A 14,233-nucleotide genomic window follows, 5' to 3' on the forward strand; every position below is an offset into this window, starting at 1 on the left:
TAACGGCTCCATTGCCGCTCCCTCCAATGAGGTACACCACGAGCCCGGTGGTGACGGCCACCCTCAAAATTTGGGGGCAGTGGAGGCGACACAGGGGGGAAGTGGGGGGCTCGGTGGAGGCCCCACTGTGGGGGAACCACCGGTTTGTCCCAGGGAACATGGATGGCGGGTTCCTGGGCGGGCATTAGGAAGTTGGGAAACCTGTTTATTGACGGGAGGTTCGCGAGCCTTGGTGAACTGGAGGAGAAGTTTGAGCTCCCCCTGGGGAATATGTTCAGGTACCTTCAGGTCAAGGCGTTTGCTAGGCGACAGGTGGAGGGGTTCCCTTTGCTGCACCCGCGGGGGGTAAGGGATAGGGTGCTTTCGGGGGTGTGGGTCGGGGATGGGAAGGTGTCTGACATCTACCAGGTAATGCAGGAGGTGGGGGAGGCGTCGGTAGAGGAGCTGAAGGCTAAGTGGGAGGTGGAGCTGGCGGAGCAGATTGAGGAGGGGACATGGGCGGATGCCCTGGAGAGGGTGAACTCCTCCTCTTCATGTGTGAGGCTTAGTCTCATCCAGTTCAAGGTGCTGCATCGGGCCCACATGTCTGGATCTAGGATGAGTAGGTTCTTTGGGGGCGAAGACAGGTGCGTCAGGTGTTCGGGGAGTCCAGCGAACCATGCCCATATGTTCTGGGCATGCCCGGCACTGGAGGAGTTCTGGAAGGGGGTGGCGGGGACGGTGTCGAGGGTGGTGGGATCCAGGGTCAAGCCAGGCTGGGGACTCGTGATATTTGGGGTTGGGGTGGAGCCGGGAGTGCAGGAGGCAAAAGAGGGCGTGTCTTGGCCTTTGCGTCCCTAGTAGCCCGGCGGAGGATCTTGCTGCAGTGGAAAGATGCAAGACCTCCGAGTGTGGAGACCTGGATTAATGACATGGCGGGATTTATTAAGTTGGAGAGGGTCAAGTTCGCCCTGAGGGGGTCGGTACAAGGGTTCTTTAGGAGGTGGCAGCCTTTCTTCGACTTTCTGGCTCAACGATAAGGTACTAGGTCAGCAGCAGCAGCAACCCGGGGGGGAGGGGGTGAAAGGTTTAGGGGGATAGTGTTTAAGTTAATTTGCTTATTGTTAATTTATTTTGTTGTTTATTGGGGTTGGTGGGGGGGGGGGGGTTTATATGCGTTGTTACGGGTGCCGGGGGGTGTTTATTATTGTTATTGGTATTATTGTTTTGTTGATATATATTTTTCAAAAAATTCCAATAAAAATTATTTAAAATATTAATTTACGTTATTGGCTAGACACATATTACTTTATAACACCATTAACTGGACTTACATAAAAAGGCACTTTTTGTGAAGGAAAGGACACTAGCTACAGAAGCTACTATATTATATATTACATTTGCAAAGGACACAGCTTGCTTTGATGCAGACACAAAGTGTATGGAGCTCTCAGAGTCAGGCGATCTATTCTTGGGTGAAAAAAACTACTGGATTTAGAATAGTGTGAGAGACGACCACAGGGGCAACAGTTTTACCCAATTTCTATTTCTTCAGTGAACTCTCCCAGCAAAGCTGAGCTCTTTGTGATTTGAAAAACCCATTAGCAGACCTCATTGCTGCAAAAGGAAAATTCTGAATCAACGCCACTGTTTTCAGTGCAAGACCCCAAGAATCAGTAGTGACTGTGTATCAGGACCCTTCAGTTCTGACCAAGAATCTGGACACTGCGGATTTTATATTCTGACTTTACTTGTAAATTGGCTAAGTTTTTAACATCTGATAACCATGCAGAGTTTTACTTCTTTATTACATGCTGGTGGGTGGGGGGGGGGGGGGGGGGGGGGGGGGGGAGCATTGTGTACCTGTTGTTTTTGAATTAGTGGGTGGTTCGACATATATGTACATTTTAAACATTTTATTAATCATTTCTGCATCTTTACCTGAGTGAGTTTCACATAAGGAACCTGGCTGGCGTATACCCTGAACCGAGCTATGCACAGTTAAATATATATTAAATTGGCAATATCAACTCCCTTTTAAATTCAACTCTCTCCCACTCAAGTTGGTTATAACAAAGAGAGGACACAGTTCATCAGTGTTAACCTGGTTGTAACAGTAGTGAGAGAAAACATCAACGCAGTCAATCTCATCTCATAATGATTGGTTGTGATACAGGAGAAAACAGCAATATAGGTTGTCTGGGGAACAGTAAACGAGCAGGAAGTCAAGTTAGTAAAGATGGGGAGGTGAAATTTGGAGCGAGGAATTAAAAGGACTGTATCTTTAGGGGCTTTGGTGAAGGGATTCCATCTGCCCTCTCAACTTTTATACTTGAATAGAGACCAATAGGGAGGAATAAAAATGTGGTTAGGCAGGATTATTTTACAGAGAGGATCAGGAAAACCATCAATAAATCAGCAATAATGCCAACATCTGGTGGGTGACTATTGAAGTGATGGGCAATCCCTAATCTTCAGGGTGCTGCAGGGTATAAACTTTATATCCCCTGCACAGTGATTATAGCTGATGTCTCTATTTTTCAAACTAATAACAACAAATCTTGAAAAAGAATCTGAACATTTTTGGAAAGTTGGTTGAGACTCTGCAGTGGTTGTTTTATGAAACAAATTTTTAACTGAATTGTATTCTCCATTCACAACTGCGTTAACATTTAAATCATAAAAATACCAAACTGCTCACATTACTGAAAGGCACAGAATGCAACCCCCCCTCCCCCACCAAGTAAAACCATGAATTATGAGCCATTGAAATTCTCTGTTCTAGTCAGTGCTTCTCCATATCTGGTACACAAGTCTACCTCCTACTTTAATGCAGGCCATATATTTTACTTGTGAGATTTTTAAAAACCATTTAGATTCTCAGAAGTATTACTATTGGTCTTTCATCTATGAGGTTGTGAGGAGAAATGCCTTGCGTTGTTAATATCTTTGTTTGTTTTGCAGTTCCACATTCAGCCATCAGGAGGTTGATTGACTTGTTTGAGGTGAATTTTTTTATCATAGAATTTACAGTGCAGAAGGAGGCCATTCGGCCCATCGAGTCTGCACCAGCTCTTGGAAAGAGCACCCTACCCAAGTTTAACACCTCCACCCTATCCCCATAACCCAATACCCCACCCAACACTAAGGGCAATTTATCATGGCTAATTAACCTAACCTGCACATCTTTGGACTGTGGGAGGAAACTGGAGCTCCCGGAGGAAACCCACGCACACACGGGGAGGATGTGCAGACTCCACACAGACAGTGACCCAAGCCGGAATCGAACCTGGGACCCTGGAGCTGTGAAGCAATTGCGCTATCCACAATGCTACCATGCTGCCCTAATTTATTAGCCATTATAAAACATTTGGTTAACTCTGCTGAAAGTCACCGTAATTCCACTTGAATTCAAGTGACATCTGAGACAAGAATTTGAATTGAGCACGAGTTGGTAAAATGCATCCAAATAGACCTGAATAAAGGTAATTTAATCTGAATGTTTAAGAGGTTCTAGGACATTTGTATGCATTTTCTTGGTAGCATTTCATAACAAACATTTGCTTTTGATACATGCACAGGACTACATTTATACTAATGAAGCTGAGTGGTGGCACAGTGGTTAGCACTAACAGTTCGATTCCGGTCTTGGGTGACTCTCTGCGTGGAGTTTGTACGTTCTCCCCATGTCTGTGTGGGTTTCCTCCGGGTGCTCCTGTTTCCTCGCTCAGTCTAACGATGTGCAGGTTAAGTGGGGTTACGGGGATAGGGTGGGAGAGCGGACCTAGGTAGGGTGCTCTTTCAGAGGGCCAGTGCAGACTCAATGGGCCAAATGGCCTCCTTCTGCACTGTAGAGATTCTATGTATCTATGAATTAAAATACCGATATATTTTCACTGCAGTATTCCAAACTCAAATGAGCTGTTAGGAATAAATCCATGTGTAGTAAATCGTATTTTACATAGAGGATACTCTATATTCTCTAATTGAATGTGGGGGGAAAAGGGAAATCATCTTCTACACTATATTGATGCATCATGGTTGAACACTGTATTTCTGATCTTAGCTGTGCAGTAAGGGACAAGCGTTAATTAGGAATCAACTTAATTTTACTGCTGAAATATATGCCCTTAAGTTCTGAGTGTTATACAGGGGGTTCCCCAAAGATGTAGGAGTGACCCCCCCCCCCACATCATCCTGGCTTCTGAAAATGGCTGGACCTTTAACCTTGCCGGCTTCACAGCAGCTAGTGCTGTCAAAAAAGGGGATGTGGCCACCTCACCTCTGGCTCTTCAGCCCTCGACTGAAGGCCTCAGGAATACACTGACATAATTCTCGTCCGGCCTGATTTAGAAGGTCGGGTCAGAAAGGAGTCCAATTGGATTTCCAATCCTCTTCTGTCTGCAGTGCGTGGTGCACTGAAACCAGTAGTAGAACTAACTGCTTAAGGAAAATATTCTACTCGCAAGAGAACACAGCTTTTTAATCACGCCTCATGGTGTCTACCAGATGTGTTTGCAAACGTTTTGACCTTGTCAACCCCATTTTACAGCAAGAGGAGACCCACCAAAGATGAGAATCCTAGGAATAGGCTGTGGGGTAGAAGGCACCATGAGGAGAATGCAAGAGATCAAGCTCTTTGTTTAAAACTGCTCTGTGGCATCCAAATTGTCAATAGAAGTTAAAAATATGAATCGGGTGCTTTGTGCTACTGCCCAACTGATCTCACCTTGTTTTCCAGATGGGTGTGAGTGTAATACCAACTAAAGGCATTTTGGAGATGATGAGTATTTTTTGTTTCTGTTTCAGATTTCCAGCACTGGCAGATTTAGTGTCTTTTTTTTCATTTGTCCGTGTTGGGGATGGAGTGGACAATGTAGGCATTGATAAAGTTAGGGGCACAGGTATATTATTGAAAGACATAAAAAAAAACACATGTCGGAAACCAGCAACGGCATCTTGTATAATTAATGCTCTCAGAATACAAACAACATGCAGAGGCCATGAAACTTGATAAGCAAACGGGCAAGAGGTATAATGCCTGATTAACTTGTAATCACTGTTTCTGATGGAGAGAAAATGCAAACTTTGTGGTGTCTGTGAATTTGAATTAATGTAGTGTGCAGATAGCACTAAATAGGCTCCACGTTTAGGCAGGGTTGCAAAGTCATGAGAGACAGGGATCACTTAACATTAAATTTCTCTACTTAATCCTCTTGAAGGGGTAGTGCTTTCATGCAGTCACAGATGTTAGAACTGGTTGCATAAGACAGTATGAGCAACAAGAACATTGAATGATGGCACAATAGGGCAGACAATGAGATGCAAGATTATCCAATATTTAATTGGAGGCCTTGGTTGAGGAGAGATGTCCTCTACAACAAAGACCAAGAGACATAGTAGAAAAACTCTCAGAAGGCAGTGGAATCAGATAGCTGTCCCAGTCAATGCCAAGATTGTAACCCTAAGGACGTGGATGAAGTGATGCAAGGAGTTCAAAAAATGTCTCTTTCTTTTCATTCATGGGATACGGGCATCACTGGTTACACCAGCATTTATTGCCCATTCCCTAATTGCCCTTCAGAAGGTAGTGCTGAGCTGCCTTCTTGAATTGCTGCAGTCCATGTGGTGTAGGTACATACACCATGCTGTTAGTGAGTTCCAGGAATTTGACCCAACGATGGTGAAGAACGGTTCCAAGTCAGTATGGTGAGTGACTTGGAGGAGAGATTCCAGGTGGTGCCCTTGGCCTGTGTGGCTAAGGTCAGAGGTTTGGAAAGTACTATTGAAGGAATCTTGCTGAGTTGCCGTAGTGCATCTTGTAGATGGCACACACAGCTGCCACTGTGCATCAGTGGTGGAGGGAGTGAATGTTTGTACAAGAGATACCAATCAAATGGGCTATTTTTTCTAGAAGGTGTTGAGCTACCTGTGTTGTTGGAGCTGCACTCATCCAGGTAAATGGAGGGTAGTCCATCACATTCCCAGATGGTGGACAAGCTTTGGGGAGTCAGGAGGTGGGTTACTCACTGCAGAATTTCCAACTTCTAACTTGCTCTGGGAGCCACAGTATTTATATGGCTGGTGCAGTCCAGTTTCTGGTCAACAGGTGATATCCAACCAACTGCACCATCAGCCTCACACTGTTTGATTCACCCCTGTCACTCATGTACCAACGATCCGAATCAGTTAGGACTCCAACCTAACATTCGGATGCTTGACCACCCCTGCTCATGTTTCACACTGCTGCAAGCCTCATATCCACATCTCACAGCTTGCACACATTGCCGGCTATTGGACCATGACAGACATCACTCAAAACACATTGCACCACACTCACACACTCCCCTTCCTCTTGCAGGACAAAATGGCACAGAAACAGAGACAGCAGGAGCTAACTGGTGAGAGACAAGCATGACTGCATTGTCCTTGCCTCCATGGAGGAGACAGTGCTCACCATCATTGGAGCTGACATTGCCCAGGCAGTGGCCAGTTGTGGGGCTGAAACCATCAACAATGATGATAAAGGCAGCACGGTGGCGCAGTGGGTTAGCCCTGCTGCCTCACGGCGCCGAGGTCCCAGGTTCAATCCCAGCTCTAGGTCACTGTCTGTGTGGAGTTTGCACATTCTCCCCGTGTCTGCGTGGGTTTCACCCCCACAACCCACAGATGTGCAGGGTAGGTGGATTGGCCATGCTAAATTGCCCCTTAATTTGAAAAAATGAATTGGGTACTCTAAATTTTTTTTTTTAAATGATGATAAACTCATACCCACTCCTCCTTCTCACATTTCACTACCCACATCCCACAATCTCTTCTAATTTTCTCTGCTGCAGATAATGTATGAACCACTCTCCAGTCCCTTCAACACAGCCAGAACCTTTCAGATGCCAAAGAACTGCAACTTGGTCAGACACTGGTGCAACAGGAAGGGAAGACACTGGTAAAGGAGAAATACCATCACTTGCTCTCATACTCACAGCCACTTAGCCACAGCCTGTTACTGACACTGTGGGAGCTAAATGGCAAAACACTGAGCATGGGTGACCTGCAGCCAGGATAGGGTAGAACGGGTACCCTATCATTATATACAGGTCAGCTTATGGGAGAGCAAGGCCATACAAGAGCTCTGCTGCAGTGAACACAGGTATGGACCTTGGTGGAGCAGCCTACAGAAGGCTCGACACAGTGAACTACTTGGTACATTGCCAGACCTACTAGAACGTTTGCAGTCAATGTACAGGAGCATGGATGAGTCCAGCACCAACTTTACATGGGGCTTTGCACAAATCTTGGAACTCATTCTCCCCAGTGTGCGAGTGGTAGCCAACTCCATGAGAACACTTATGGACACAACAATGATGCAGCTTCTGATGGCCATGTTTCAGCTTCTACTGTAGCACAAACAGAAGTCACCCACCCATTGGGTGCTGTAGTTCTCCAAGCCACATACCATCCTGATGTGCAATTATATCACCGTTCTGTCACTGTTACTGGGTCAAAATCCTGGAACTCACTCCCTAACAGCACTGTGGGTGCACCTACATTGCATGCACTGCAGCAATTCAAGAAGATGGCTCACCACCACCATCAGTGACGCCCACATCAAACTCATTCTTCTTCAGCCATACATCACCCTCCTCTGATTTTGGATTGCTTTTTCTTTCTCATTGCATTCATGAAAGAATCAACATTCTGACCCTTTTGAAATTCTTTCTGAAACGTATTTGTCTTATTTCCTCTTTCCTTGCCTATAAGAGTTGATATGTAACTCTTATTTGACGCCACTTTCCTATTTTGGATCTCAACAGTCCAGCTAACGTGCTCCAGAGAGTGATCCTTGCTAAGCAGTTTGAGGATAGGACCCCTGTTCAGCTAACCTCCACTGTGGGGTGGGGGGGGGGGGGGGGGTACAAACCCCTCATGCATCTTGTGGAAAGTTACAATTACATGCACATTACTGAGGAGTGCCCTGCAATGCTGCACATTACTGAGGAGTGTCCTGCTACAGACTAAATTGCAGACTAATCACCTTAATCGCAGCAAAAGTAAAATGAGGCTATCGCTTGACTTTTAGAATCGGCATTCGTTAAATCATTTTTTAGAGCTCTTCACCACTGCACCCCTCTCTCCTGTGGGGTTGCAGGTCTGTGAGTAGCAGTAGGAGAGATGGTGGCCTTGTGGTATTATCATTGGTCAAGTAATCAGACATCCAGGGTGGTGCTCTGGCGACCCGGGCAGATGGTGAAATTTGAATTCAATTAAAATCTGGAATTAAAAGTCTAATGGCATTGTGATAAAACCTCCTTTCATTAATGTCCTTTAGGAGCATCCTCATTTGGTCTGGCCCACATGTGACTCCAGATCCACAGCACTACGGCTGACTCTGAAATGGCCTCAGAAGCTGCCCAGTTCAAGCGCAATGTCGGGATGGGCATCAAAAGCTCGCAATGCCCTCATCCTATGACAGAATTAGAAAAAAAAAATCTTCCACACCATCTTTCCTATCTACTCCATCACTTCCTTCAGCTTTACAATGGACGGCACGGTGGTAAGTACTGCTGCCTCACAGTGCCAGAGACCCAGGTTCAATTTTGGCCTTGGGTAACTGCCTGCGTGGAGCTTGCATGTTTTCCCCGTGTCTGCATGGGTTTCCTCTGGGTGCTCCAGTTTCCTCCCACAGTCCAAAGATGTGCAAGTTAGGTGGGTTGGCCAAGGTCAATGTACAGGGCTACGGGGATACAGTGGGGGAATGGGTAAAGCACTCTTTCAGAGGGTCGGTGCGAACTTGATGGGCCCAATGGCCCCTTCTGCACTGTCTGGATTCTATGGGACCCTTCCAAGCCCGCTGCATTCCTCCAAAGCTGCCCTCTTTTGCACCCTCAACATCCATTCCCTCCTCTTAAGCGTCTTCTCATTCCCTGTGTATCCGAACAGGCGCTGTAGTGTGGGCACTAGGGAATTTCCAGAGTAACTTGATTACAGTGTTAATGTAAGCCTACTTGTGACACTAATAAAGATTATGATGTCTCAACAAATAATACAGCACAGGAACTGTGCTTGAAGCCCACCTCTTTGACCAGGCTGCCTGTTGTGGTTACATCAGTTTACGTGGCTCGGCCACATTCCAAAGAAGGTTAACACACACCAATAAATCTGGAACAAGATTCTTCCCCTAAGCTGCTCCCTCAACAACAGCAAGTGAGCAGCGGCCGGGAGGGGAGGAGAGGGTTGTGGGTCTGACAGATGTTGAAATGTCCACAGGGGGCGCACGACGCGCTTGCGTATTTGCCAGGAAGTTTGTCCCCGCCGAGTTGCTGTCGGAGCCGTCCGGTGACTCGGGATCCATGCTGAAGAGAGGCTGAGCGGCCGGGGTGACGGGACGGATCGATCTCATTCGGCTCGGGGTACCACGCTCCCTTCACCATGGCGAACACATTGAGATGCTTCCGGGAGGAGCACTCCAAAGAGAAAATGAAGGACGATAATGTGTCCACGGTAACTGCGGTGGAGCAGGTGAGAGAACGCGCGCACGAGCGGGTGCTTGGTGCCGAGGAGGGAAGGGGGCACCGGCTTCCTGCCCCGCTGCATTTCGGGGATTGTAGTCTTTTCGCGGCCAGAAGTGCTGGCCGCTCACTGGCACGGGAACTACAGCCCCCAGAATCCATGTTGCCGGCAACCCAGTACCCACGACTCCTGGTGAAGTGCAACAGTTCAATTTTGCCCCCACCCCACCTTAGTTTTACACCTCACAGGATTGGAGTTTGCCAATAAATGCTATTGATAATGCATTTGGACCTACGATTGCAATTTCCCCACACTTGTTTTCTATCCCGAAATCTATTTAATTCAACACCGGAAATGTGGATTATTTGTTGTAGAACCACTACAGTGCAGAAGGAGGCCATTCGGCCCAGCGAGTCTGCACTGCCTCTCCGAAAGAGCACTCCATCTAGCCTCACTCTCCCATCTTGTCCCTGTAACCCCACCTAACCTGCACATCTTTGGACACTTAAGAGGCAATTCAACATGGCTGATTCACCTAATCTGCACATTTTTGGACTGAGAGGAAACCCACACAGAGACGGAGAGAAGAATGCAAACTCCAGACAGATAGCCACCCAAGGCTGGATTTGAATCCAGGTTTCTGGTGCTGTGAGGCAGCAGTGCTAACAACTGTGCCACCATGCCACATGTATGTTGTAAATCTATTTAATTCAACACCAGAAATGTGGACTCTTTTTATTTTTGGCCTTGCTTCTATGACAACTCACTGTTGTCAAGTGCCCTTCAGTGGATATCTCAAGAATGCTTTGTTCCGTAGAGAAAATTATGCTGTGCTTTCCAGGTGGGATGAAGTGAGGGTGCAGCTTATTCATCGAGAACTATTGCACAACAGGCAAATGTAATGCTTTTCTATTTAACAACGCATGTGAGGAGCTAATGATCTTCTTTGTCGCCTCAGTGCTGCCTCACAGCACCAGAAACCTGGATTCAAATCCAGCCTTGGGTGGCTATCTGTCTGGAGTTTGCATTCTTCTCTCCGTCTCTGTGTGGGTTTCCTCTCAGTCCAAAAATGTGCAGATTAGGTGAATCAGCGGTTTGCACTGAGTGCTGAGCTTGTGGCATTTGAGTGCTACAGTGAGAGTTTGGTGACTGAGGGAGTATAAGGGTTATTTAAAGTCTAGTATTTCTTTTATTTAGTTAATTAACTTAAAAGTTGCTGTTTGGTCTATAAGAAGGTGAATTTTGAATCAGCTTTAAACAAGGTTCTACTTGGACTTGCTTGCAGCTGGAGCTTGTTAATTAGTTAATTGCATTAGGCCAGTTTTTAGAAGCTAGAGTCACAGTATAAATAGGGGCTAGATACAGTGCAGACTTTGTTTGCACTGAGTGCTGAGCTTGTGGCATTTGAGTGCTACAGTGAGAGTTTGGTGACTGAGGGAGTTAGGCGAGGAGGGAGTAAGGTGCTCCTTACATTTCATTTCCTATATTTATCAAAGAGCGTGAAGGGAACCAGGAGTTTAGAGTACAGCTGACTGGGAGCAGAGTCGGAGGGCGGAGGTCCAGTTGGTCCACAGGGCAGCTAATTCTGTAAAGTAAGAGGGGATGGAGGCTAGGGCAGTTGCATGCTCCTCCTGTAGGATGTGGGTGGTGAGGGATACCACTGGTGTCCCCGCTGACTATACCTGCGGGAAGTGCACCCAACTCCAGCTCCTCAGAGACCGTGTTAAGGTACTGGAGCTGGAGCTGGATGAACTTCGGATCATCCGGGAGGCAGAGGGGGTCATAGAGAAAAGTTACAGGGAGGTAGCCACACCAAAGGTACTGGACAAGAGTAGCTGGGTTACAGTCAGGGGAAAGAAAACTAACAGGCAGACAGTGCAGGGATCCCTCGTGGCCATTCCCCTTCAAAACAAGTATACCGTTTTGGATGCTGTTGGGGGGGATGACCTACCGGGGGAAGGCCCCAGCGGCCAGGTCTCTGGCACTGAGTCTGGCTCTGGGGCTCAGAAGGGAAGGGGGGAGCATAGAAAAGCAATAGTAATAGGAGATTCAATGGTTAGGGGAATAGATAGGAGATTCTGTGGTCGCGAGCGAGACTCCCGAAAGGTATGTTGCCTCCCGGGTGCCAGGGCCAGGGATGTCTCTGATCGTGTCTTCAGGATCCTGAAGGGGGAGGGTGAGCAGCCAGAAGTCGTGGTGCACATTGGTACCAACGATGTAGGTAGGAAAAAGGGTGTGGAGGTAATAAACAAGTTTAGGGAGTTAGGCTGGAAGTTAAGGGCCAGGACAGACAGAGTTGTCATCTCTGGTTTGTTGCCGGTGCCACGTGATAGCGAGGCTAGGAATAGGGAGAGAGTGCAGTTGAACACGTGGCTGCAGGAATGGTGTAGGAGGGAGGGCTTCAGGTATTTGGATAATTGGAGCGCATTCTGGGGAAGGTGGGACCTGTACAAGCAGGACGGGTTGCATCTGAACCAGAGGGGCACCAATATCCTGGGGGGGAGGTTTTCTAGTACTCTTCGGGAGGGTTTAAACTAATTTGGCAGGGGAATGGGAACCGGATCTGTAGTCCAGCAACTAAGGTAGACGATAGTCAGGACGCCAAAGCACGTAGTGATGCAGTGGGGAAGGTAACAATGACAAAGGAGAGTACTTGCAGGCAAGGAGATGGGATGAAGTGTGTATACTTTAATGCAAGAAGCATCAGGAATAAGGTGGGTGAACTTAAGGCATGGATCGGTACTTGGGACTACGATGTGGTGGCCATCACGGAAACTTGGATAGAAGAGGGCCAGAAATGGTTGTTGGAGGTCCCTGGTTATAGATGTTTCAACAAGATTAGGGAGGATGGTAAAAGAGGTGGGGGGGTGGCATTGTTAATTAGAGATAGTATAACAGCTGCAGAAAGGCAGTTCGAGGGGGATCTGCCTACTGAGGTAATATGGGTTGAAGTTAGAAATAGGAAAGGAGCAGTCACCTTGTTGGGAGTGTTCTATAGGCCCCCCAATAGCAGCAGAGATGTGGAGGAACAGATTGGGAAACAGATTCTGGAAAGGTGCAGAAGTCACAGGGTAGTAGTCATGGGCGATTTCAACTTCCCAAACATTGAGTGGAAACTCTTTAGATCAAATAGTTTGGATGGGGTAGTGTTTGTGCAGTGTGTCCAGGAAGCTTTTCTAACACAGTATGTAGATTGTCCGACCAGAGGGGAGGCCATATTGGATTTAGTACTTGGTAATGAACCAGGGCAGGTGATAGATTTGTTAGTGGGGGAGCATTTTGGAGGTAGTGACCACAATTCTGTGACTTTCACTTTAGTAATGGAGAGGGATAGGTGCGAGCAACAGGGCAAGGTTTATAATTGGGGGAAGGGTAAATACAATGCTGTCAGACAAGAATTGAAGTGCTGAAGTTGGGAACATAGGCTGTCAGGGAAGGACACAAGTGAAATGTGGAACTTGTTCAAGGATCAGGTACTGCGTGTCTTTGATATGTATGTCCCTGTCAGGCAGGGAAGAGATGGTCGAGTGAGGGAACCATGGTTGACAAGAGAGGTTGAATGTCTTGTTAAGAGGAAGAAGGAGACTTATGTAAGGCTGAAGAAACAAGGTTCAGACAGGGCGCTGGAGGGATACAAGATAGCCAGGAGGGAACTGAAGAAAGGGATTAGGAGAGCTAAGAGAGGCCATGAAAAATCTTTGGCGGGTAGGATCAAGGAAAACCCCAAGGCCTTTTACACATACGTGAGAAATATGAGAATGACTAGAGTGAGAGTAGGTCCGATTAAGGACAGTAGCGGGAGATTGTGTATTGAGTCTGAAGAGATAGGAGAGGTCTTGAACAAGTATTTTTCTTCAGTATTTACAAATGAGAGGGGCCATATTGTTGGAGAGGACAGCGTGAAGCAGACTGATAAGCTTGAGGAGATACTTGTCAGGAAGGAAGATGTGTTGCGCGTTTTGAAAAACTTGAGGATAGACAAGTCCCCCGGGCCTGACAGGATATATCCAAGGATTCTATGGGAAGCAAGAAATGAAATTGCAGAGCCGTTGGCAATGATCTTTTCGTCCTCGCTGTCAACAGGGGTGGTACCAGAGGATTGGAGAGTGGCGAATGTCGTGCCCCTGTTCAAAAAAGGGAATAGGGATAACCCTGGGAATTACAGGCCAGTTAGTCTTACTTCGGTGGTAGGCAAAGTAATGGAAAGGGTACTGAGGGATAGGATTTCTGAGCATCTGGAAAGGCATTGCTTGATTAGGGATAGTCAGCACGGATTTGTGAGGGGTAGGTCTTGCCTTACAAGTCTTATTGAATTCTTTGAGGAGGTGACCAAGCATGTGGATGAAGGTAAAGCAGTGGATGTAGTGTACATGGATTTTAGTAAGGCATTTGATAAGGTTCCCCATGGTAGGCTTATGCAGAAAGTAAGGAGGCATGGGATAGTGGGAAATTTGGCCAGTTGGATAACAAACTGGCTAACCGATAGAAGACAGAGAGTTGTGGTGGATGGCAAATATTCAGCCTGGAGCCCAGTTATCAGTGGCGTACCGCAGGGATCAGTTCTGGGTCCTCTGCTGTTTGTGATTTTCATTAACGACTTGGATGAGGGAGTTGAAGGGTGGGTCAGTAAATTTGCAGATGATACGAAGATTGGTGGAGTTGTGGATAGTGAGGAGGGCTGTTGTCGGCTTCAAAGAGACATAGATAGAATGCAGAGCTGGGCTGAGAAGTGGCAGATGGAGTTTAA

The 14,233-nt window shown here is 46.9% G+C and overlaps 1 protein-coding gene and 1 long non-coding RNA gene across 3 annotated transcripts in view; one reads left to right on the forward strand and one right to left on the reverse strand.

Annotated features, from left to right (window-relative positions):
• LOC119957265 overlaps positions 1-9,146 on the reverse strand; it is a 70,083-nt gene extending 60,937 nt beyond the window's left edge. The window contains exon 1 of the long non-coding RNA XR_005458779.1: positions 9,051-9,146. This is a non-coding gene — a long non-coding RNA (uncharacterized LOC119957265). The remainder of the gene's footprint in view (positions 1-9,050) is intronic.
• Positions 9,147-9,256: 110 nt separating this feature from the next.
• fntb (farnesyltransferase, CAAX box, beta) overlaps positions 9,257-14,233 on the forward strand; it is a 123,900-nt gene continuing 118,923 nt past the window's right edge. The window contains exon 1 of one of the 2 annotated variants that reach the window (XM_038785110.1): positions 9,257-9,495. In XM_038785110.1, the coding sequence (XP_038641038.1) occupies positions 9,406-9,495 (90 nt within the window). In that variant the 5' untranslated portion in view covers positions 9,257-9,405. The remainder of the gene's footprint in view (positions 9,496-14,233) is intronic. The other variant, XM_038785093.1, reaches the window with a different exon arrangement.

The sequence above is a fragment of the Scyliorhinus canicula genome, chromosome 2, assembly GCF_902713615.1.
Source record: "Scyliorhinus canicula chromosome 2, sScyCan1.1, whole genome shotgun sequence".
Classification (NCBI taxonomy): Eukaryota; Metazoa; Chordata; class Chondrichthyes; order Carcharhiniformes; family Scyliorhinidae; genus Scyliorhinus; species Scyliorhinus canicula.